This window comes from Podarcis vaucheri, assembly GCF_965113315.1.
Source record: "Podarcis vaucheri genome assembly, chromosome: 4".
Lineage (NCBI taxonomy): Eukaryota > Metazoa > Chordata > Lepidosauria > Squamata > Lacertidae > Podarcis > Podarcis vaucheri.
The window spans coordinates 80,672,210-80,695,903 of record NC_138762.1 but is presented as its reverse complement, the minus strand read 5'-3'; the positions used below and the strand labels follow the sequence as shown (position 1 = coordinate 80,695,903).

At 45.2% G+C, this 23,694-nt stretch overlaps 1 protein-coding gene across 1 annotated transcript; it reads right to left on the bottom strand.

Moving 5' to 3' along the window:
• Positions 1-1,791: 1,791 nt before the first annotated feature.
• On the bottom strand, positions 1,792-16,016 carry LOC309530156 (sulfotransferase 1C1-like). The gene is made up of 8 exons (XM_082218835.1): positions 15,809-16,016; positions 14,489-14,694; positions 12,793-12,921; positions 12,005-12,102; positions 4,664-4,790; positions 3,815-3,909; positions 3,466-3,646; positions 1,792-1,975 (listed from the first exon to the last, which is right to left on the bottom strand). The coding sequence occupies exons 2-8, from the start codon at positions 14,658-14,660 to the stop codon at positions 1,863-1,865; spliced, it is 915 nt and encodes a 304-aa protein (XP_082074961.1). The 5' UTR covers positions 14,661-14,694; positions 15,809-16,016; the 3' UTR covers positions 1,792-1,862.
• Positions 16,017-23,694: the final 7,678 nt, after the last annotated feature.

The window sequence follows — 23,694 nt, the reverse complement described above, 5'->3', positions numbered from 1 at the left end:
GACAGGAGTGCCTGGCGTGCTCTGGTCCATGGGGTCACGGAGAGTCGGACACGGCTAAACGACTAAACAACAACAATAGCTCAGCATTGCCTACCCCTAGGCTTTGCCGACATGGTGCCTGCAAATGTCCTGGTTCCCACAATGTCCTGCAAATGTGCCTGTCGAGCTCCCCTCTCCCACACCTGTCTCAGCAAATGTTTGTGTAGACTAAGGTTACAAGATTTTCCCAGGGACAGTCCCCGGATTTACAAATCAGTCCCCATACAAAATCCATTGAAGTTGAAAAGTGTCCCCAGATTCATTGAAACAAATCTGGTAACCTTAGTGTAGACATTGGTGGTGGTGGGTGTTCTCCCCTCTTCTATTTAACCTCCATCTCCAGGATTCAGTGTTGGTAGTGCAGATAAAGGGAAAGAACTGGACAGGGTTCAAGAGGAGAGGGGGTTATGAGTGTGCATGCGCACCTGGCACAAGATGTGGGGCTGCAGAAGTGAGCAGACAGAGCATGTCCTGCCATCTCTGCCACAAGGAGCAACTCCTGTATGACCTTTTGTTCTTCCTGAGCAAGTCCGAGGAGGAGAGGACAAAAACTGACCAAGGGAGACAGGGGTGCTGAGAGACAGGAGTGAATACTGGACATAGGATATATTTACAGTGGTACCTCAGGTTACGTACAGTGGTGCCCCGCAAGATGAATGCCTCGCTAGACGGAAAACTCGCTAGACGAAAGAGTTTTCCGTTTTGGAGGTGCTTCGCAAAACGAATCTCCTATGGGCTTGCTTCGCAAGACAAAAATGTCTTGCGAGTTCCTGCGGGTTTTTCCCCCTCCCCCCTTTTTCTAAGCCGCTAAGCCGCTTATCAGCTGATCCGATAAGCTGATAAGCCGCTAAAAACCGCTAATAGCGCTAATCCTCTAATCCGTCAATGGGCTTGCTTCGCAAGACAAAAAAACCGCTAGACGAAAAGAATCACAGAACGGATTCTTTTCGTCTTGCGAGGCACCACTGTACTTAATTTGTTCCGGAGGTCCGTTCTTAACCTGAAATTGTTCTTAACCTGAAGCACCACTTTAGCTAATGGGGCCTCCCACCACCGCCGCGCGATTTCTGTTCTCATCCTGAAGCAAAGTTCTTAACCCGGGGTATTATTTCTGGGTTAGCGGAGTCTGCAACCTGAAGCATATGTAACCCGAGGTACCACTGTATTTCATTGAAGTGTAGTGGAGAATGAATGGATCATTTCAAGGAGAAACGGGTGAGGCGGGGCTGCCTCAGAGGCAGAAGAGAAGAAATTGCTGGATTGGGAAACTCTCAATCCCATTCCAGCGTTGTTTTTCATTCTGCCTCCAGGACAGTCCCCTACCTGCCCTCCCCTGAAATAAACCAGTTGGGAACCCTAGGAATTGGCGCAAGAAATCACTTTGAATATGAAAAAGAATGAAGGGATGAAAGGATCCTCGTTTTACCCCAAGGATAAACCTTTCCAAACTTCTGCTTTACACACACACACACAATTTACTCCCCAAATTCTGTGTTAGAGACTGAGAGGGTGGGGTGGGAACTGCCACTAGGCAAGCAGAAGCCCCTTTTGTCAATCAACATAGCTCCATCTTCAATTCACCAATTTAGGTTGAAATGATTGCCACAATATACTTTATATTGAAGAAGATAATGAAGACCAGCAAGTATAAAAGGAATTGTACAAGAAAGTGTGATGGATTAAGACTTTTGCAGTGCAATCCTATGCATGTCTTCTCAGAATTAAGCTATACCGAGTTTAATCAGGCAAATGTGTATTCTATAAGGTTGTGTTTTTAATAATGTAACATACTAAGAGGATAATAGAGTTTACACTGTTCCTGCTTAAAGTTCCATGCGGAAAGTCAGAGAAGTTCCTGCCATGTTCTTTTTATACTCTGCATCAAATTTCTCATTTTGTGCCACAGTAAAATGGTTCTTCCAGTCCCCAACAGTTCCTAGAGCAGAGAAAGCCAAAGACAGACAATATTCAGTTTCAGTTTAAAAAATTAATTCTACTGTTCAAAGGTCACAAATTTGAAAGATACTAGCAAAAAACCCCACAACTATTGGGAACAAACTACCATTAAAGGTAAAGGTAAAGGTCCCCTGACAGTTAAGTCCAGTCTCGAACCACTCTGGGGTTGCAGCGCTCATCTCGGTTTACTGGCCAAGGGAGCTAGTGTTTGTCCACAGACAGTTTTTCCGGATTATGTGGAAAAACCAGAGCAGCGCACGGAAACGCCGTTTACCTTCCTGCTGGAGCGGTACCTATTTATCTACTTGCATTTTGACATGCTTTCAAACTGCTAGGTGGGCAGGAGCAGGGACCGAGCAATGGGAGCTCACCCCGTCGCGGGGATTCGAACCGCCGACCTTCTCATTGGCAAACCCTAGGCTCAGTGGTTTAGACCACAGCGCCACATAGGAAAAATGATTTAATCCTATTACTAGGCCTTTAAAAAACTCGGGGCACAGTCCCCAACACACATCTTCCTATGCTTGGAGAGAACTGCTGCTTATGTACATATTAAAACTAAAGTAAGTGTTGTTAGACATCTAATACAGCTCCTCTCTCTCAGGGGCAGTTCTGCCGCCCCACACCATCAAGCTACTATTGCATGTGCTTATAAGTCTTCTGTCCCCATTCAATACCATCAGCACAGGAAACTCTCAATTTAGGAGCCTCCAAATGATGGGTGATCACACACACACGCACGGCACCAAACCCAAAAGTATCCCCCAAGATGTAATTAAAAGGGGCAGAACAGGTTGGAGCATGGCGGAACGGGCTTACACATGCTCTGCTGATGTGTGCTAGGGTCTGGAACAGAACCCCCCTGCAAAAAGAGGATTGCTTGTACACACAATATCCAGCAAGCACAGATCAACACACCACTAGAGAACAGATAAGGCTGACCTGTGATTGGAGTCCCGCTGAATTGCACCCAGCCAAGATTTCCAAAAAAGGTTTTTCAAAATCATTCTGCCCGGACGCTGAGGTCCAGCGCCGAGGGCCTTCTGGTGGTTCCCTCATTGCGAGAAGCAAAGCTACAGGGAACCAGGCAGAGGGCCTTCTCGGTAGTGGCGCCCGCCCTGTGGAACGCCCTCCCATCAGATGTCAAAGAGATAAACAACTACCTGACATTCAGAAGACATCTTAAGACAGCCCTGTTCAGGGAAGTTTTTAATGTGTGACATCTTAGTGTATTTTTGGTCTTTGTGGAAGCCGCCCAGAGTGGCTGGGGAAACCCAGCCAGATGGGCGGGGTGCAAATAATAAAATTATTATTATTATTATTATTATTATTATTATTATTATTATTATTATTATTATTATTGGAGTGGAAAGGGTAGGAGATCAGGACCATAGTGCAATAGACGCAGGCCTTCTGCTCCCTGAGCTGTACCCCTGTAGAAAAAACAATGACCCCTGCCCCCAGTAGCACCTTTTCTCATGAATGGTGAGATTGAATGGTCCAGGATCTCTGGAGGCAAAAAGGTGTAGTTTGCCATGGGATTATTTTTCATGACTTCGAATTGTGTGTAATGGATTATTTTATCTAGAACCTCCTTTTCCAGGTCCTTCTCCAGGAAGTTCAGGATCTTCTGAATTTCACACCTTGGATTCTGTGGAAAGGGAGGGAATTAAATCCAGGAATTAACCAGGAATAGGAAAATAAACCGATTGTTAACCAACAATGCAATCCTGCACATGTTTACTATACTAAGTCAATCTTAGCTTTAAATCCCTGTAGTCTAGTGTTTGTGGCCTAAAGCCTAAAAAGAAACACTCACTTCTTTTATATCTTCATAGAAGAGGTAAAGAATCCGGTACTTATTTTTTGCCTCCCACCAGCCTTTTACATGATCATACCAGGAACCCCAGAGCACTAAGGGATAAAAATGAATTAAACAGCTTAAGGAAGAATTTCATATCACAGACTAAAGAGACAATAAACTTAAACAAGGCCATGTTACGGATTTACAAAATATATGTCAGCTTGTTCACGACAGAAGAAAATTCACTGGGGCCAAACAGTTCCATGACTACAATGACAGGAAAGACATTAAAAATAAAATAAAATAATTTATTCCCAGGTCATGGTTAGACAACACCGATTCAGGGGACTAAGCTGGATAACTGCTATGATCAGAGTTTGTTGTGATGGAACAACTCTCAAATCACACCCAAACTCAGAACATTTAGCGTGCTCAAGCTTGGCAACTTTTTCCTAAATAAAAAAGATAATTGCCTGAACATCAAGACTGTAGCAAAATGGACCGAGGGGCACATTCTCTTCCGGAATGAGAAACAGGCAGGAGACTTCCTAAACAGGATGCCTTCTGCTCCATTCATCCCAGCTTCCTCCCTTGGCTCATAAATCAATCCCATCTAAAACAGATTGCGCTCTTATTCCCAGATCAAGAAGCTGGTCTTATATGCAGCAGCAGTTGCATCTTGTCTGAATGAAGCTTGAGTCTGTTTCCCCCCTTCTAAATAGAAAGGACCCATGTGCAGTGTTTGGCAAAAAGTTTTTAACTTCCCATTATCAGTTTGCTACTTGAATTTAAAATACATAGATAAATGATTGAGTTCTTTAAAAAAAGAAATGTAGGAATCATGGCCCAAAGCATTCCGTTCACCTTTTCCATCCATGTATTTCTGAAAAAATTCTTCCCATGTTCCTGGCTCAGGCATCATTTGATTCATTCTGTGGAAGTGATAAAAAGACACTAGATTGTCTTTGGCATTTCTTGCCACGTAGATGACCTGCGGTGGGCACAGAAGTGAGAAGATACCATTATTTGCCAGTGGAGAAAGTGCAAGTGCACTTCCATAATACTAGAACACAGGACCGTCCAATGAAATTTGATTTTGGAAGACTCAGGAGGACAGGCAGAAGAAACTGCCTCTTCACAACAGTGCATAGTTAAATGATGGCAGTTGCTCCCACCAGATGCAGTGATGGCCGCCAGCTTTGACAACTTTAAAAGGGGTCTAGACAAATTCATGGAGGTTTAGGCTATCAATGGCTACTAGTCAGGATGGTATCCCATATTAGAGGCTGTATGCCTCTGAATACTTGTCTCTGGGGAACAACAGCAGGAGAGGACCATTTTTATTATTTCCTATTCTTGGGCTTCTATAGGCATCTGGATGAGAACAGATAGGCCTTTGGTTTGATCCAACATGGCTCTTCTTATGTTCTTAAACATGAATTAGATCATTTTACTGGTATCTGTCTCATGTTCTCCTATACTGCCTCCAAGTGTCCCTATTTTCCAGGGATAGTTCTGGATTTACAGAAGCCATCCCAATTTCTTATTTGGTCCTGGAATGTCCCGCTTTTCCTTAGGACATCCTTATTTTCATCAGAGGGTATGGAGTTATGCGGCCCCCGAACCAAGGAGATAAGTAACTATACAACCTTTAGAAGACATCTGAAGGCAGCCCTGTATAGGAAAGTGGTGGTTTTTTTAAATGCTTAATTATGTTTTATATACAGTTGTCAGGGAACTGACATCGGAGGAAAGGGAAGTGGTAAGGCTCCCAGAGACTGGGAGAGAGTCAACAGCCAAAGCAGGGACCAGCAGGGGGAGCGCGGGGTCTCTGGAGGAGGATCTCAGTAATGCTGAGAGAGACGCAGCAGCCCAGGCAGGAAGCAGCAGGGGAGAGAAAGGGGTGAGAGACACTTCGAGCGAAAATAGCGGGGAGGTGTCAGAAGCAACTGCAGGGAGACCCATGCTGCGCCGGAAGCTGCCACGTCGTGAGTCCAGGAGACGCGTTTCCGTTAAGGAACTTCTTTGCTGGAAGCGCTTCCGCAGACAGCCACTGTCAGACTCTACTAGTGACTAGAGCAGACATGTCTGAGGAGCTCTGTCACACACAGAGGTTTGTGGGGTCGCACAAACTCTGAAGGGGCACAATTTTAAGCACAAGCAGCTAACCATCCCCTGACAGCAGTCTGACAGTCTCTGTACGCTGCCTGTGCAGGAGAAAGCATCATGAGCAACCCAGTCGGAACCGGAGACGCAGGGGTTGGAGCTGGTCCAAGCTTGGAAGAAAGGTATCAAGCTCTGGAGGTCCAACTTGCGCTGCAGACGGCGAGGCTCGAGGAGAGAAGGGCTCAGGATGCTGACAAAAAGGGGAGAACCACTCAGTTCCCCAGAAAGGTACCAGGATTGGTGCAGAAGTTTGGGGGGGACCCCAAGGATTACCATGCCTTTAGGACTGAGATGCAATATGCTCTGAATGTGCAGTTTGATGAGTTCCCTGATGAGGAATCGCGAGTTGCGTTCGTAATTGGGCATCTTGAGAAGGGGGCGCGGGACTGGGTTCGACCCCTGATGGCAACGCACAACGATATCCTAAAGGACACTATGAAATTCTTTCGTGCAATGGATATCATGTTTTCCAGCGATATTGAGGAAGGGGTGGTACGCAGACAGCTAATGGCTTGCAAGCAGGGAAGCAGATCTGTCCGTGAGTACTGGACTGAATTTACCATGCTGATTCACAGATTGGGGTGGGATTTATCGGCGGCACCCATTCAGATGCTATTTGAAGAAGGTCTTTCTTCAGCTGTGAAAGACGAGCTGGCCAGGAGCCCCAGGGCGGGGTCTATGGATCAGCTGACCAAATCTGCGCTGACCATTGGAGCGCGCCAGGAGGCAAGAGCCTTGGAGAGGCGGGAAGGGAGAGGGGAACGTTGGAAGGAGTTACGCATTCCAGACATTCCTGAGCCAGCTTTCCCGCCGGCAGAGCCGATGGAAATCGGAACAGCCCGCGCGCGCGCAGTTTCAAAGCCCAGTGAGGGGGCGAAGAAGGAGGGAAAGGGAGCCCGGAAATGCTATCTCTGCCAACAGCCAGGCCACTTTGCCAGAGTCTGTCCCCAGAGGAAGGAATGGCAAGGGATGGTGGGAGCTGTTGAGGGGGAAGAGCAGGGAGAAACGGAGCAGGTAAAAGCCAACGCCTGGTTGCCAGCAGGGCACTGCAGCCAGGCCAAAGAGCAGTGAAAGTGCCCCTTCCCCAAGTGCCAGTGCCAGAAGCTCCTCGACCTGCTCTAGTGATTGAAGTGTCGCTAGAGCTGCAAAATGGACACCCCCTAAAAATAAAGGCGCTGTTGGACTCAGGCAGCTCCTGCAATTTCATGAGCAAGGAGTTTGCTGCTGAACACCAGATACAGACTATCCCTTTAAGCAACCCCCTGCAGGTGACCACGATTGATGGCAGGGAACTGTTGGGAGGAGGCGTCAGCTTGCAGACCGTCCCAATGATAATGAGGGTGGCAAGGCACACAGAACTGATAGCGTTTAATGTGGCCACCTTGGGAGGCGCTCCCATTATTTTGGGAATGAGCTGGCTAGCCCTACATGATCCGCTGGTGGGCTGGCATCAAAGAGTGGTTTCCTTCGGTTCCGCACACTGCTTAGAACACTGCAGGGCGGAAAAGGGGTCAGCAGGGGCCCAAGCCACCCTAGCAGGGACGGAAGTGATGGAGAAGGGGAAGGTGCCACCACAGTATGCTGATCTCAGCGACGTGTTCAGCGAGAAGGAAGCGGACCAACTACCCCCGCATAGGCCCTTTGATTGCCAGATCAATTTACTCCCTGGAGCACAGCTTCCTGTAGGCAAGTTGTATGCCATGTCAGACAGGGAGATGCAGGAGTTGCGAGCGTTCATTGACAAGAACCTGAAGAGAGGCTTCATCAGAGAGTCCAAGGCAGCGGGGGGTAGCCCAGTGTTTTTTGTGGATAAAAAAAACACGGACAAGCCGAGGCTGGTATGTGACTTTCGGGCCCTAAATGCAGTGACAGAGCCGGCGGCTTTTCCTATGCCCAGGATTGATGATATTTTGACCAGGGTGCGAAAAGGAAAGATTTTTACAAAGCTGGACCTAAGGGGGGCGTACAACCTGATACGTATAAGGAAAGGGGATGAATGGAAGACCACCATGTTCACCCCTTTGGGGGCATTTGAATACCTCGTTATGCCTTTTGGATTACAAACAGGCTCCGCGTGTTTTCAAGCCTTTATGAACCATGTACTGGGGCCTTTGCTCTACAAGAATTGCGTGGCCTTCTTAGATGACGTGTTGGTGTATTCGGAGAATGAGGAGCAACATGTGAGAGACGTCAGAGAAGTGTTGAGCAGGCTGCAAGCCAACAGACTGTGGGTGAAACTGGAAAAGTGTCAGTTTCATACCAAGGAGGTGGAATTCCTGGGGTACCGCTTGTCAGACAAGGGGTTGGCCATGGACCCCGGCAAGGTTCAAGCGGTGCTGGAATGGAAAACACCCAAGACCAAGAAGGATGTGCAGAGGTTCCTAGGGTTTGGAAACTTTTATCGTAAGTTCATCCGAAACTTCGCCCACCTGACGGCGCCCATCACGGACTGTCTCAGCAGCAAAAAGAAGTTTGTTTGGACGGGGGAGGCGGAGCGAGCGTTTGAGGAACTGAAAAGGGCCTTCGCCTCTGACGAACAACTTCTACATGTGGATTTACAAAAAAAGCTGAGGGTCGAAACAGACGCTTCGGACAGGGCCATAGGGGCGGTGCTTCTTCTGCAGCCGGGGAAGGAGGGGTCAGAGTGGCGACCGTGTGCCTTCTTTTCGCGAAAGCTGAACAAATCTGAGAGAAACTACACGGTGCACGACCGGGAACTTCTTGCGATTTATGAGGCCTTCCGGAGATGGAGGCATCTACTAATTGGTGCACAACAGAAGGTGCAAGTGTGCACGGACCATAAGAATCTAGAGTATTGGAGAACTGCGCGAGTGCTCAACCAAAGGCAGTTGAGATGGGCCCAGGAGTTCTCCAAATTTAACTTTGAGATTTGTTACGTACCAGGCCCGGAGAACGTTAGGGCGGACGCTCTCTCACGCAAACCTGAATATTTGGAGGGAGAGGGTGCACCCGAAGAGACCCATGTTATTCCCGAGGACCGCTGGGTGTGTGGGGCGGCTTTGGTGGGGCAAAGGGAACTGGTAGAGGGAACGGTGCAGGATGAATACGCCCAGGACAAACTCAGGGGTCTCAGGAGGGAGGGAGACAAACCCGGGGGTTTTGAGGAGAGAAACGGGGCGTTGTACTACAAGGGAGCGTTATACATACCTGAAGGGGAATTGAGGGAAAAGGTACTCAAGCAACTGCACGATAGCCCCACAGCAGGGCATTTTGGGCAACACAAAACCATGTGGCTGGTTACCAGGGAATTCTGGTGGCCCAAGGTCAGGGAAGATGTGCGTGAATATGTGAGAGGGTGTGACCGATGTCAACGAGCCAAGGGGGAGAGGCGGGCACCGGCAGGTTTATTAGAACCACTACCCACGCCGGAAAGACCATGGGAGGCAGTGGCAATAGATTTCATGACTGATCTGCCCAGGTCCAAAGGGAAGACAGCCATTATGGTTGTGGTAGACCTGTTAACCAAGATGGCCCACTTTATAGCCTGCTCACATGCGGTCACAGCAGAAGAAACCGCTAAATTGTTTGTGGAAAATGTGTTTAGGTTGCATGGTGCCCCCTTGAGGGTGGTTTCGGACCGAGGGAAACAATTTACTTCCAGGTTCTGGAGGAAGCTCATGAGCTTATTGCATGTAGAGGTGAATTTTTCCACTGCCCGTCATCCAGAAACCAATGGGCAGGCGGAAAGAGCTAATGGTGTCCTCCAGCAATATTTGAGGTGTTATGTGAATGACAGAGAGAATGATTGGGTGGAGAAGCTGGCGTTGGCAGAATTTGCCTATAACAATGCAGAGAACGTGTCCACGGGGATGAGCCCTTTTTTGGCCAATCACGGGTGTCATCCCCGAGCCTTCCCAGGGGGGGAGGGGGAGAACTGGAGCGTTCCTGCCGCAGAACAGTTCGTTGAAGAAATGGAAGCGATCCATCGCCAGCTCCAACTTAATTTAAACAGGGCGAAGGAGGAATATAAGAGGCAGGCAGACAAAACCAGAAGGGAAGGGGAAAGCATTAGGGTGGGGGACCAGGTGTGGCTGTCCACCCAAGGGTTACCATTTAAAGGAGGTTGTAAGAAGTTAAGACCCAAAAGACTGGGCCCATTTGAAGTCACGCAACAGGTCAACCCAGTGGCTTTCAGACTCCGGTTACCGAACCACATGAAGTTGCACCCAGTGTTCCACAGATCATTGCTGTCACCGTATATAGGGGACAGAGAGGGGAGGGTCAATAGGGGACCAGCTATGGAAGAAAAAGAACACAGCTACCATGTAGCGGAGATTCTCGATTCCAGGTGGAGGGGAGAGCAAGTAGAGTATTTGGTAATGTGGGAAGGGGAGCCGGAGTCGGAAAACACCTGGGTCAGGGCAGAGGAGGTAGATGACGAGGTTTTGATTGAAACTTTTCATCAGAGATTCCCTAGAAAACCCCAGCCAGTGGCGAGGTTCCGGAGGGAATACTTCGCCACCACCGACGACGAAGAAGAGTTGGAGGGGTTCGCTGATTCCGAGGTGGAGGAGGATTCAGCGAGTCGGAACGAAGACCGATGGAGGGAATTGTTCGAGACGTCTGAAGATGAAGAGGATTCTTTTAGGGGTTTCAGCTCCTCACCGCCCAGAGGAGAAAGTAGGGGCGGGGGAGAGGGGGGCCCTGGAGGGGAGGTGGATGTCAGGGAACTGACATCGGAGGAAAGGGAAGTGGTAAGGCTCCCAGAGACTGGGAGAGAGTCAACAGCCAAAGCAGGGACCAGCAGGGGGAGCGCGGGGTCTCTGGAGGAGGATCTCAGTAATGCTGAGAGAGACGCAGCAGCCCAGGCAGGAAGCAGCAGGGGAGAGAAAGGGGTGAGAGACACTTCGAGCGAAAATAGCGGGGAGGTGTCAGAAGCAACTGCAGGGAGACCCATGCTGCGCCGGAAGCTGCCACGTCGTGAGTCCAGGAGACGCGTTTCCGTTAAGGAACTTCTTTGCTGGAAGCGCTTCCGCAGACAGCCACTGTCAGACTCTACTAGTGACTAGAGCAGACATGTCTGAGGAGCTCTGTCACACACAGAGGTTTGTGGGGTCGCACAAACTCTGAAGGGGCACAATTTTAAGCACAAGCAGCTAACCATCCCCTGACAACAGTGGTTAAGAACTTAATTCATTCCAGAGGTCTGTTCTCAACCTGAGGTACCACTTTAGCTAATGGGGCCTTCTGCTGCCGCTGCACCGCTGCCACACAATTTCTGTTCTCATCCTGAGGTAAAGTTCTTAACACGAGGTACTACTTCCGGTTTAGTGGAGTCTGTAACTTGAAGCGTTTGTAACCAGAAGCATTTGTAACCTGAGGTACCACTGTATGTTGAAAGCTGCCCAGAATGGCTGGGGCAACCCAGTCAGATGTGCAGGGTATAAATAATATTATTCTTGTTATTGTTGCTGTTATTGAATAGGGCATCCCTGTTTTCATTGGAGAAATGTTGGAGGGTATGTGAGAAAGAAAAAGAAAGAAAGGAAAAGAGGACAATAGCACTGAGATTGAAAGGGACACAGAGACCTGACCTGCTCTCTATGAGAATCCAGTGCTATGGCATTGGGGAGCCATACTGGAAAATCTAATAGAGAAGTCGGATATGTTGGAGTGTTAATTATGCTCAGCCTCTGTATATATCTGTAAATAAATTCTGATTTTACAGAAACGCCATCAGTGTCCAGTGACTTCATTCAAAGGAAACCGACTCCAGGGCATGCACTGGAATCCCTGAAAGTTCTCCCTACTCATAGATTGGGATACAATACTAGAAACCTGCCAGTATTCTATTCAGCTGCAATTCAACTGGACACTGCAATTCCAAGGAAGTCAAGGAGACATCTGTGGTTCTTCCTCCATTTTATCCTCACACAACCCTGTGGAGGTAAGTTAGGCTGAGATACAGTAGCTGCCCCCCAAGGTCACTCAGTAAGCGTCATGACTGTGTGGAGATCTCTGAACCCAATCCTAGTATGACACTAACCTGCTTGCCAAGCTTCCTGCCCAACCCATTACCTTACAGTTTTGTTCCCAGAACGACGGAGGCACCAGTTGTACAGGAAGATGAGTTTTCAGTGTTCTTGGTGAGGGCATGGCTTCAGCTTTATCCAAGCCTGAGAAACAAGCTGTTGTTATTGAACAGTATGCTTTAACCTTATCCATCCAATACCATTTTGTAGGGCTGCAGACCAGACTTTCCAAGACCCACGTGCAATGCTAATGCATTGCTAGATCTTAGCCTAGTGGAAAACATAAATGTTTATCTCCTTTCAGTGTCCTTGGGGCTTTGCCTTCAGGGGCTTTGAAAAAAAATGATCTCATATCTTCATCTAGTCTCAGAATGTTGTCTGGAACATTCTGAGTCATCCTAGCCACTGATGACTTCATGGCTAATTTGACCCTCCTCTTAGGACAATTTGTTCAATGCTTTTCTATTTTTCTCTTTTCATTCATATCTTTATTCTATTTCATGATATATTTTAGGTGATTTTGGTTTTTGATAATTTTTTCAAGGCAAAAAAACCAGTACGGCTTTAGGAAGGAGAATATGGAGCAATTTTCTGCTTTTGGCAGTTAAGACGAGTGACAAGAAAATATAAGCATTGACTTCCTAACAGTCCTTTTCTGACACTCACTTTGCCTCTTTCAGAATGAAATATGACATTCCAGCAAATAATCCTGGGTCGTATTAGCCTCTCCATTTTCTTTATGAACACTTTCATAATATGGATATTATTTTGAATTTCTTAGCAATATTTTATCTGATAACTTTACACAAGTTGACCTGCAGATCTGTAGCTTACCAGTGGGCAAATTCTTGTGCAGCACCCATTCGATAAAAGGTTGCCGATCGTAAGTGGAAGCACGCTGGCATTTCTCAATGTCGCCATCACATTGGATCATGTCTACAATCTCCTGTGTCCATGTTGTACCTGATAATAAGAAACAAAAGAACAGTTTGGTCTTGTGGCAAAAGATTTACGAGTTCATAATTTTTCATGGACTGGAGCCAGAAAATATTAGAGTCCACATTACACACATCTCCCATCTAAAAGCAACAGATGGTTTGGCTAGCTCAGTGCTGATTGTTGTTGTTGTTTAGTTGTTTAGTCGTTTAGTCGTGTCCAACTCTTCGTGACCCCATGGACCACTTCATGCCAGGCACTCCTGTCTTCCACTGCCTCCAGCAGCTTGGTCAAATTCCTGTTAGTATTTTCGAGAACACTGTCCAACCATCTCGTCCTCTGCCGTCCCCTTCTCCTTGTGCCCTCCATCTTTCCCAACATCAGGGTCTTTTCCAGTGAGTCTTCTCTTCTCACGAGGTGGCCAAAGTCTTGGAGCCTCAGCTTCAGGATCTGTCCTTCCACTGAGCACTCAGGGCTGATTTCCTTCAGAATGGATAGATATGATCTTCTTGCAGTCCATGGGACTCTCAAGAGTCTCCTCCAGCACCATAATTCAAAAGCATCAGTTCTTTGGCAATCGGCCTTCTTTATGGTCCAGCTCTCATTTCCATACATCACTACTGGGAAAACCATAGCTTTAACTATACGGACCTTTGTTGAGCAAATAACAACAAGTGTTGCTTTTAGATAAATATAAATTGGCGCGCATCAAAGATACATTTGTCAACTGAGAGTGAAGAACGCATAAGGAATATATGTATAACTTTAAAGCTATGTCTCCCACCCTATAATGCAAGAAAAGCCTTATGAACCTTATGACCTACCACCAGGAAGGTGTGACCTTCCTCACATGCCTGCTGCTTGTAGCGGCCATTGGTATCCAGTTCTGGCTATTTTCCTGTGTATACTGTCCATGTACACATATCCTTCATGAGGGACAGACTACACATTTCACACTTGCATTTATAATAGCAGTCCAACACCCCCCTTTTATAGTTGAAAAGGTTATATAGGAGAGGTTATGGGGTGGAGGAAGGAAAAGCAGCAGAGGAAGATTTTTGTTGGGATTTGAAACACACATTTGCAAAAATAGTATAGGCTATAAAGTTTGAAAGCTTCCACATTATGCATTGGCTTACAGATCCTCAATTCTTTCATGTTCAGCCTGAATTTGTCTGGGTCATTAAATGTTATCTTCTGAACCCTTTGAAGGTCCAACAACATTATGTGCTTTCAGTGACAAGCAATCACAAGGCGTATCACTATGAATCATACTATCATCTACTGAAAGCAGGCATTTCATGGGCAACATCCACATTCGTTATAAACAATAGGTCCTGTTTGCAAATCCACGAGTCACAAATGCATTAACAGAGATTTTAAAATATGGTACAATGGGAACAATCCACCAAAAGGTTCTGAACTCCTTGAAAATGTTTATGGGTCTTCTTGAGCAAGATAATTTTCTGGTGTGTTGAATCCAATCGATGCAAAGGTCTAGTGGAAACAACTGCAAGTCTTGGGTCACATTATGTGCCTGGTACGTCAAAGGTGCCTAAGTAGCACCCCCTATCTTTCCTGCTTGCATACTCACCTGCCTTTGCATAGGTTGCTATAAGCAGGTCATCAGGCTTGGCTTGGAAAGCCCAGATTTTATGCCACGTTTCACAGATCTCCTTTGTAAGAGGAATCCCTTCCACCTCACCAACTTCAAATCGTTTCACATCCCAGTCCAGCTTCAGTTCTTCCATCTTTTCCAAGGGCATGGAGAAGGCACAGTTCAGCAATTGCTTTCCTTTCCTTTAAAGAAGAATATTACTTTATACCTGGGACCTGGGCCAAGAACCAGCTGAAGTGGCAGCCAACACCACCAAGAAGTGTGGCTACTACAACTTCCTCACTCCTACAATACCTTCCTTCCTTCCTTATTTAGCCACTCATGCTACACCTGTCTGTAGCTCCACTCCTTCAAAGCTCCTCCTGCTTGCTCCTTGCTATTCTGTGCCTCAAAGCCCACCTGTCCTCCATGATCATTAAATGGAGCTCCATGCTCTGAGGCAACATATTGCTGAGTACCAGACACTGGGGACAATGCGCAGGGCCAGGTCTTTGTGCTTTGCTTGAGTCAATTGGCTGGCTAATGTGGAGACATACGGGACTTATCCCCTGGATTAGTCCTTTGCACCTGCATCTGATACTGCAGTATAACATCAGTTTTGCAGAATAATGCTGAGGCTCAAGTAAATTGCCCAACTAAGTTCAAGCCATACACCGGGCCTCAAAGCACCACGCTTCTAATTTTCCAACCAAATAGACCAGGAAATTTCTGATAGTATTGGATATAGAACATTGTTTGTTTCTTCACAGAACTCAGAGGCATTGGGCTGGATTCAGCTAAACCAGTGTGCTAGGCGAAGCCAATCCAATGCCTCCTGTTAGTGCAATGGGGCCTTTAACCTCCCAGCGCCTCCCTCTTATTCACTCGGGGGGGGGCTGGGGGCTGGAAGAACCTCCAGAACAACACACAAGGGGAGGAGAGGTGGATTGTTCCACCTGGAAAGCAGAAATGGTTGTGTTGATGGAGCAACAGAAATAGTATGATGAAGATGAATTCCCCTCATAGGTAGAAACAACATAAATACAATATATGAAACTGCCTTACGCCAAACTGTTGGTCCATTGAACCCAGCATTTCCTGATCTGACTGGCAGCATCCCTCCAGAGAATGAGACAGTGCGTCTCTCCCATCATCTAGTATTTAATCCCTTTAACTGGAGATGCCAAATCTTAAACCTAGCAAACATTCTGCACACAAGACATATGCTCTGAGACTGCGTTATGGCCCCTCATCTCTGCCACAGCCAGATACTCACGACACAAATTGGAATAGGGATTGGGAGTTTCTCTTAAATACCTTGTACACTTTCCTCTCAGCTGGATGTCTTGGCACTGTAAAGGGGATGTAGTCTTCTTCTCAAAGCGAGGTATTGCTCTGAACCTTGGAGCTACAAGAAAAATCCACGTCCTTAGAAACTGCCTGTTGGTGGCACAACTGTGGGATGTATAGTACTCTGATTTCCCAACAGGTACACAGGAGTAGTGTGAGGATTTGGATAGAACTTAAATTTCTCTTGTGAATGGGGAAATAAAAGGAGGTGGAACAGGAGGTGGAGAAGAAGGTGTTTCAGAAAGAGCCAATAGCAACAGAGGTGTCATGTGCTGTAGCTTTTTGAACCTTGCTCTTCATCTTCATGCCCCAAATGGAAATATTTCACACAAATGGTGACTTCAGACTCCTCTCCATTTCTTGCCAGTATTTCATTTCAAATTGAATTATTGCTAATAGTGCAAATTTCAAATTAACTTACACTCTCATCTTAAACATGTAACTACTGATCTTAAACTTATGTGCTCTTAACTAAAAACGGCAACCCTAAATCTGCTTAGCAGGCAGTTAGAGCATGATGCACCAAATCAATCACTGTGCAGCAAAATCCTAAGCAATATTCATTCAGACATCCCAATAAGTTAAATGGTCTGAACTAACCAATAAGGGAGATCAAGACTGCAGCCTTAATGTTGAGTTGATTTCAACAAGGGATATTTAAGCACGTGCAGAATTTTTCCTCTGAAATTAATGCCATTTAAAAATTATTATGTTTGGCTGGATTGCACTGTAAGTCCCACTGAATGTGGCAAAACCTCTTGAGTTAAACTGGTTATGATTGGGCAGAAAATACAATTTCTGTGGGCTACTGAATGTATGAGTGGCACCAAGCTTCAATAAACTGTTGTGAGGAAGCACCCTTAGAAACTCCACACACACACAAACATTTTGAGCAAAAGGGTCTCATTTCAGTATAAGAATTCCTCTAAGAGCCTTCTGTTCAGAACGTTGTTGAGATTTTTAGTGAATATCGACCTCCAGCATTTTGCATTGACCCTCTTGTATATTGCTTACCTAACACTTAATCTGGATAACCGAAATACTGTGCTCAAATAAAGTGTTTACACAGTGTAATGATTAACTAATGGAGAGTTAGTTATATATCCAAGGTATTAGGGAAGGAACTGGGGTAAAGAGGAGAAAGAAAAGTAAGCATGAAGCTCCATTGAGTTAAATAGGACTTGTGCTAATGAAATGTCAGTGCTATGGGTGAAACAGATTTTGCTTCTTCACAAAACCTTTCCTCTTTACATGCCAGTCTGCCTCTCTCTACCAGGAACCTTCAAGAGGAAATCCAATACTTAGTTATGCAACCATCAAGTTAATACGTTAATCCCTAGTTTAAACAGAATGGAAATGCGTGAATGTAAGAGAAAGATAATGTTTGATATCCTTGTTTTTCTTTTGCTCATTGTTGAGGAAAGGCACACCCGACACCACATACCCTGGGAGCAGGTATGGATTAAAGCAAATGGAAACCAGGAGCTAGGAGATTTTGGGAAGTCCAGACTTAATAGCACCTGATCACGAGAAAGAAAGCCTCATTCTATTTTTTATCTTATCTTATCTTCTTAGTGAAAGTACAGTGGTACCTCAGGTTAAGAACTTAATTCATTCTGGAGGTCCGTTCTTAACCTAAAACTGTTCTTAACCACTTCAGCTAATGGGGCCTCCCGCTGCTGCCGCTGCTGTGCGATTTCTGTTCTTATCCTGAAGCAAAGTTCTTAACCCGAGGTACTATTTCTGGGTTAGCAGAGTCTGTAAACTGAAGCGTCTTAACCCAAGGTACCACTGTATGACACTGATGAATTTTTAGCATTGATAAAAAGATTGTTTATAAATTTATAACCTTTAATAAGTTTACAAAAGTATGGAATTAATGAAGATATTCACAGAGAACATTCACAGAAGAATCATAGCTATCTCATAACATTCACTATACAGAGTCTTACCTTGGTTTTCAAACAGCCTAGTTCTCGAACATTTTGGCTCCCGAACAATCAAAACCCGGAAGTGACTGTTCCGGTTTTCGAATGTTCTTTCAGAAGCTGAACATCCGACGGGGCTTCGGTGGCTTCTGATTGGCTGCAGGAGCTTCCTGTAGCCAATCAGAAGCTGTGCTTTGGAAGACAAACGCTTTGGAAGTCGACTTCCAAGGTACGACTGAATACAAAGTCAGAACAGTTTCTTTTGGACTCTTTTTGGATGTGAACTTATCAATTATATCATTAAAATCAGTAAGTCACAGTTAATCATTTTCTGTGCTGAGAATGCTTAGATAAAGACAATTGATCTTGGGACATTGTTGACCATAGAACATTCTTTATCCTTTTTAGTCTAGAAAAATGATCTTTCATCAGTACAGTTTGTAACCATTAAATACAGGAACAGTTTGTAACCATTAAACCGTTTGTAACCATTAAATACAGGAACAGTTTGTAACCATTAAACCGTTTGTAACCATTAAACACAAGGACAATCTGAAAATTGTGTCCACATTTGAAAAAGTTATCTGAATTTTCTCCTGGAATATTATTTGATACATATCTTGGTGGCTGAAATTTTCTTTTTCGGGGTGAGCTTGTTTGACGTATAGGTGGAAGTGCAAAAGTTCATCAACTAAACTAAGCTCAACATCCTTTGGAAAACTCTTGCATCAACATCTTGACGCCATTGTGAATCTGTTCCTTGGTTGCTTGCAGGTTCAGCAAAAAGACAAATTGCCAACGACACTTCTATATGCTGTTGCTTTTCTGTCTAGGTTGGCTGCAAGAATATCCATGACAGGGGTAAATGAATTACCCTAAATTTGTCTCTTGGAGAAAGTTCGTCTGTGACCTCAGTTCCTGTCTTATTATTGTTTTGTTTTTTCATACTCTCTCTTTTCTTTTGACAGTTTTGTACCCTAAGTAAATTTTGCTTGCTGTTCAATTTCATCAAAATTAACCTGAGTGTTCGATACAAACTGCAATAGTGAGATGTAAATATTTGCACATGTGCTCAATGAAAGTTGTGAACTTTGGAGTGCCTTGCCAACTTAAGAAATGGGACTTTCATTTTCTGTAGAAGATTTTCAGTTTGTCATCTAGTATCTCCTTTTTTCACTTTCATCACAGTAAATATAGCAGAAGGCTTCAACCATGTAAGCATAGCTAACACAAGCTAACCTAGAAATTTATTGCCTGGCTCAGTTCTGCAGCTTGAATTTCCCCCTCATATCCCAAATTTATCTAAACACTACCGTTTATTAATTTCTACCATTCACTAACAGGTTCTGGTACCCTGGATCCCTGACAGTGCTATTCTGAGCACAGGTTGACCTCTGGGGAAGTACAAGAACAGCTTGACAGGGATTTTAGCTAGATAGTCAAAGAAGAGGCTGTGCAGAACAGTCAGTACAAAAGTGCAATAAATATAATGGAAACAGAAGGAGAAGGAAAGAGCAGTAAAAAATTATGCCACTGATGGTGCTGTCATGCCAAAAAGCTCTCATCACGTCCATGGCAAGCTTTTACTTTAATTAGATCTATTGATTTTCAGTGTTTAAGTTGATAAACTGCTATATATATATGTATGTATGTCGTTTCAGCATTTCTGAATGCTATATTTAGCTTTTTAAAGTAATACATACTGGGAAAAGGTGACCTTAGAACCTTCTATTTCTTTATTAAATGAATTCAATTAAAATGTTCTTGGGCAGGCTTCCAATTTATGAAGTATCGGGAAATCAGGATCTTGTAGTTTTAATTCTCTGATCTCAGCAAACAAACAAAAAATTAAAACCATGGGATTGATTTGAAAAAAGAGTCGCCCTCTTTATAGATTGGTCAGCCGCCAAACTTCGTTTACCTGGTTTTGTTTTTGTTGCATTGCTTCTATTAAATTTCACCAATATGCAGTGCGTAAGAGAAGCTACATTGTTTAAAACGTTGAGATGTAGTATTTCTTACAAACTCAGTGTTTTGTACTGTACTTATCCAATCTCCCTCTAGTGGCTGCTTCTGAAAGCACTCTGTTGATTTCGGCTGCAGAACTCCTCACTTTCCTGGAATCGAACCCTTTTCTAGGAGTAAGCCCCACTGAAATTAGTGGCACTTATTTCTGAGTAGACCTGCCTAGAATTTCACTGCCAAGCATGATTAATTGTCAGTGGAGGAATCACACAACTAAACTACTTGTTAGCACCAGGTAGTGGTGACATTTTAAGTTATCAGCGCTTCATCTGTATCCTACCTTTCTTCCAAACAGCTCAGAGTATTCATGGGGCATCATGTCAATTTATCCTCACAACAAGCCTGTGAGGTAGGTTAGACTAAAAGATTAAGACCTGCTCAAAGCCACTCAGTGAACCGAGATTTGCTCCTATGCACAGGCAAGCCAGAGTGTGCAATAGAGAGTTGTGGGTTTAGGGCAAGGTTGATCAAGCTGACCAGCCTCAAATCCCCATAGTTTCTTTTAAACATTTCCTTAACTTATTGAATGGCTCACAGACAATCCTTGGCATGTCTATTTAGTCAAAAGAGACTTACTCCTTTGTAAAGTTTATATAGGATGGCGGCCTTAATTGCTTTAAATGCAATTTCCCAGCTCGATGTGAAGATGAACCGAGCTGATCCAACACATTTATTTAATGCTTGTATATACTACTTTTCAAGCCTCAGCAAAAATTATATGTTGGAAAAGATGAGCCAGAGCAGGGGGGTACCTTTGAAAATCCATTCTTTTTGTGCTACGTTCTTAAACCGGGCTTCCTCTTCTCTCAGGATAAGGTGGCTTGTGAGTTACAGTTGGAGGACAGAGGAGCCACTTTTGAGGAAATGCTGGGACATGGATAGTGGGCAGTGGCATGGCTGGCCCAAGACATTTTGCAGCCTGAGGTAAAGGACATTAATTAATTAGGCATTCCATTCTGTTGTGACTCTTATTTCAGTAACTGTCATTTTTAACTGTTTTTCTGCTTCTCTCTCTCTCTCTCTCTCTCTCTCTCTCTCTCTCTCTCTCTCAGATGTGTGTGTGTGTGAGAGAGAATGGCTATTGAGAGAGGTTTCTCTGGCTGCTGCTGAAGACGATGTTGTGTCATGGTTTGTCTGAAGTGAAACAGATAGAGGAACATTCCTAAACCTGTGCAGGAGCTCCCTATAAGGAACGAAGTGAATAAGCATGAGGTTTGCAAATATATTCTTCTCAGTTATGTGTATGAAAGTTACATTTTTCTGAATATAAAGAATCTGGACATTGCATAGTCTTTACAAAGAAGTTATAACTCACCTAGAAGAGTTAATTAGCTTCCTATCTGTAAACTATTCTGTTAAAGGTAAAGGTAAAGATAAAGGGACCCCTGACCATTAGGTCCAGTCGTGGCCGACTCTGGAGTTGTGGCTCTCATCTCGCTTTATTGGCCAAGGGAGTATAGCTGGTCATGTGGCCAGCGTGAATAAGCCACTTCTGGAGAACCAGAGCAGCGCACAGAAACACCGTTTACCTTCCTGCCAGAGTGGTACCTATTTATCTACTTGCACTTTGACGTGCTAGGCTGGCAGGAGCAGGGACCAAGCAATGGGAGCTCACCCTGTCGCAGGGATTTGAACCGCTGACCTTCTAATTGGCAAGCCCTAGGCTCTGTGGTTTAACCCACAGCGCCACCCGCGTCCCCTAAACTACTCTGTTACTTTATATATAATCAAAAAAAATTTACACACACACACACACACACACACACACACACACTACCCCCCCCCATTCTGCCTTGACAGCACCGCTGGTGGTGATGGCAGTTGTTTTGGCCTTTTCTATGTGCTCCTGCCAAGGCTTTTTCCTCCTGCAACCTCCCTAGGCCAGGATAAAGAGTCAGCGCTCAGAACTCACAATAAATCTCACTCGGGCTCTGCAGGTGTTGGAGGCGCTGCTTCATTAAAGCACGATCTTTCCAGTCAACAGGGGTGGTGGCATGGTGGTCAGGTGATATAAACCTCATTAGGCTCCTACAGCTTTCCCAAATGCTTTCTCTGAGGACTTAAGCATGTGAAACGTGGCAGCCCATCACACTCCCTTCGGCGGTACACGGCCTCCGTAATGTATTGTTACTTGAAAAATGTACAATCCAAACAAAAGGTCAGGCCTTCTGCCGGTAGGAGAACAGTTTTCCATTAGCAAAATGAAATTTGTTTCTGAAACCTGGGAAGACGGGGGTGGGAATGAAAGAGTGTTTGTAATAAAACATTCACGAGAACGCGATGGCCTTAATAAAGTAACATATATGGTCCCTCCCCAAGAGGGGCGGGGGAGCCCACGGGTGACAGGCCCCCGTTATGTGTTGGAGCTTGAGGGGACAGAAGCAAATTTTGCCAGCGCTGAGTGGAATGGAAGCGATGGATGCAGAACTTGAAGGGTTTCTGGGTAAAGAGATGAGGGAGAAGGAAAACAGTCTCACTTCCTCCCTGCCCAGCAGTTTTTCATGGAAACCTCCAGGACCACTTTGTGGGAAAACATTACGGCGATGAGATTATTCCTTTCCACTTTCCTCAAAGCCCTCTCAGGAATCCTGTTGCCCCTGGTGGCCTGCAGCAGTTGCAGCTGGTCAGGTTGGGTGTGTGTGTATATGACACACACACACACACAGAGAGAGAGAGAGAGAGAGAGAGAGAGAGAGAGAGAGAGAGAGTTAGCTCCCCACCTCCAGCAATCCTCTAAACACCACCATCTGCCTGGAGGTTCCAGGCTGTGGTTTTACAAAATTATTCCCTTAGGTCGCCCCTCACAATTAAGGATTTAATTGAGGTGGTATTTTGGTTCCTTTGTACCATGGCAAAGGACTAAAAAGGTGGATGTAGTACACTGTACAGATCGATATGATTAAGCAGCTATGGCTGCCCAGTAGTCTTTTACTTCACAGCTATGCCATGCAAAGCCCCTTGAATGATCATGATGCTGATCATCTATAGAAGATTTTCAAACATCCAAAGTGTATCATGTCAGTTATGGCATTGCTATCCTTACAACAGCCCTGAAGGTAGGTCAGCCTTGTTGCAGATGAGGGAACTGAGGCTGTGTGTGTGTGTGTGTGTGTGTATGAGAGGGAGAGAGAGAGAGAGAGAGAGAGAAAGAATTGTTTACCTAGGAAACACCCCAGCAGCTGTTGCCTCCAGTTTTGCCTTGGGGCAGGGGCAGGCGGTACATAGCACCTGCCATTCTTTGCAAGCATTCACTTGGAATGCACATAGAGCACATAGAGCACTAGGTAAGCATGGGGTGCTGATGCATCCCTACCTGGCACCCTACCTGGTGCTGACCTTTAAAGCCCTAAATGGCCTCAGCCCAGTATACCTGAAAGAGGGTCTCCACCCTCATCGTTCAGCTCCAAGGGCCCTCTGGTGGTTCTCTCACTGCAAGATGTGGTTACAGGGAACCAGGCAGAGGGCCTTCTTGGTGGTGGCGCCTGCCCTGTGGAGCACCCATCCATCAGATGTCAAGGAAATAAGCAACCATCTGACTTTTAGAAGACATCTGAAGGCAGCCCTGTTTTAATGTTTGATGTTTTATCATGTTTTTAATATTCTGTTGGGAGCTGTTCAGAGTGCCCTGGGAAACCAAGCCAGATGGGCAGGGTATGTATGTATGTATGTATGTATGTATGTATGTATGTATAAATAAATAAATAAATAAATGCATAAGCTTGGAATAAGAATAAGAATAAGAAATTAAATTTGTATGCCATCATATACCTGCAGGTTTCAGGGCGGGTCACAACATAAAGTTTCAATATAAAAGCACAAAATTCATAATAAAAATAATTAAAATGATTAACAATTCTAATGTACAATAACTAATAAAGAGTATACTCCCCAACAAAAGCC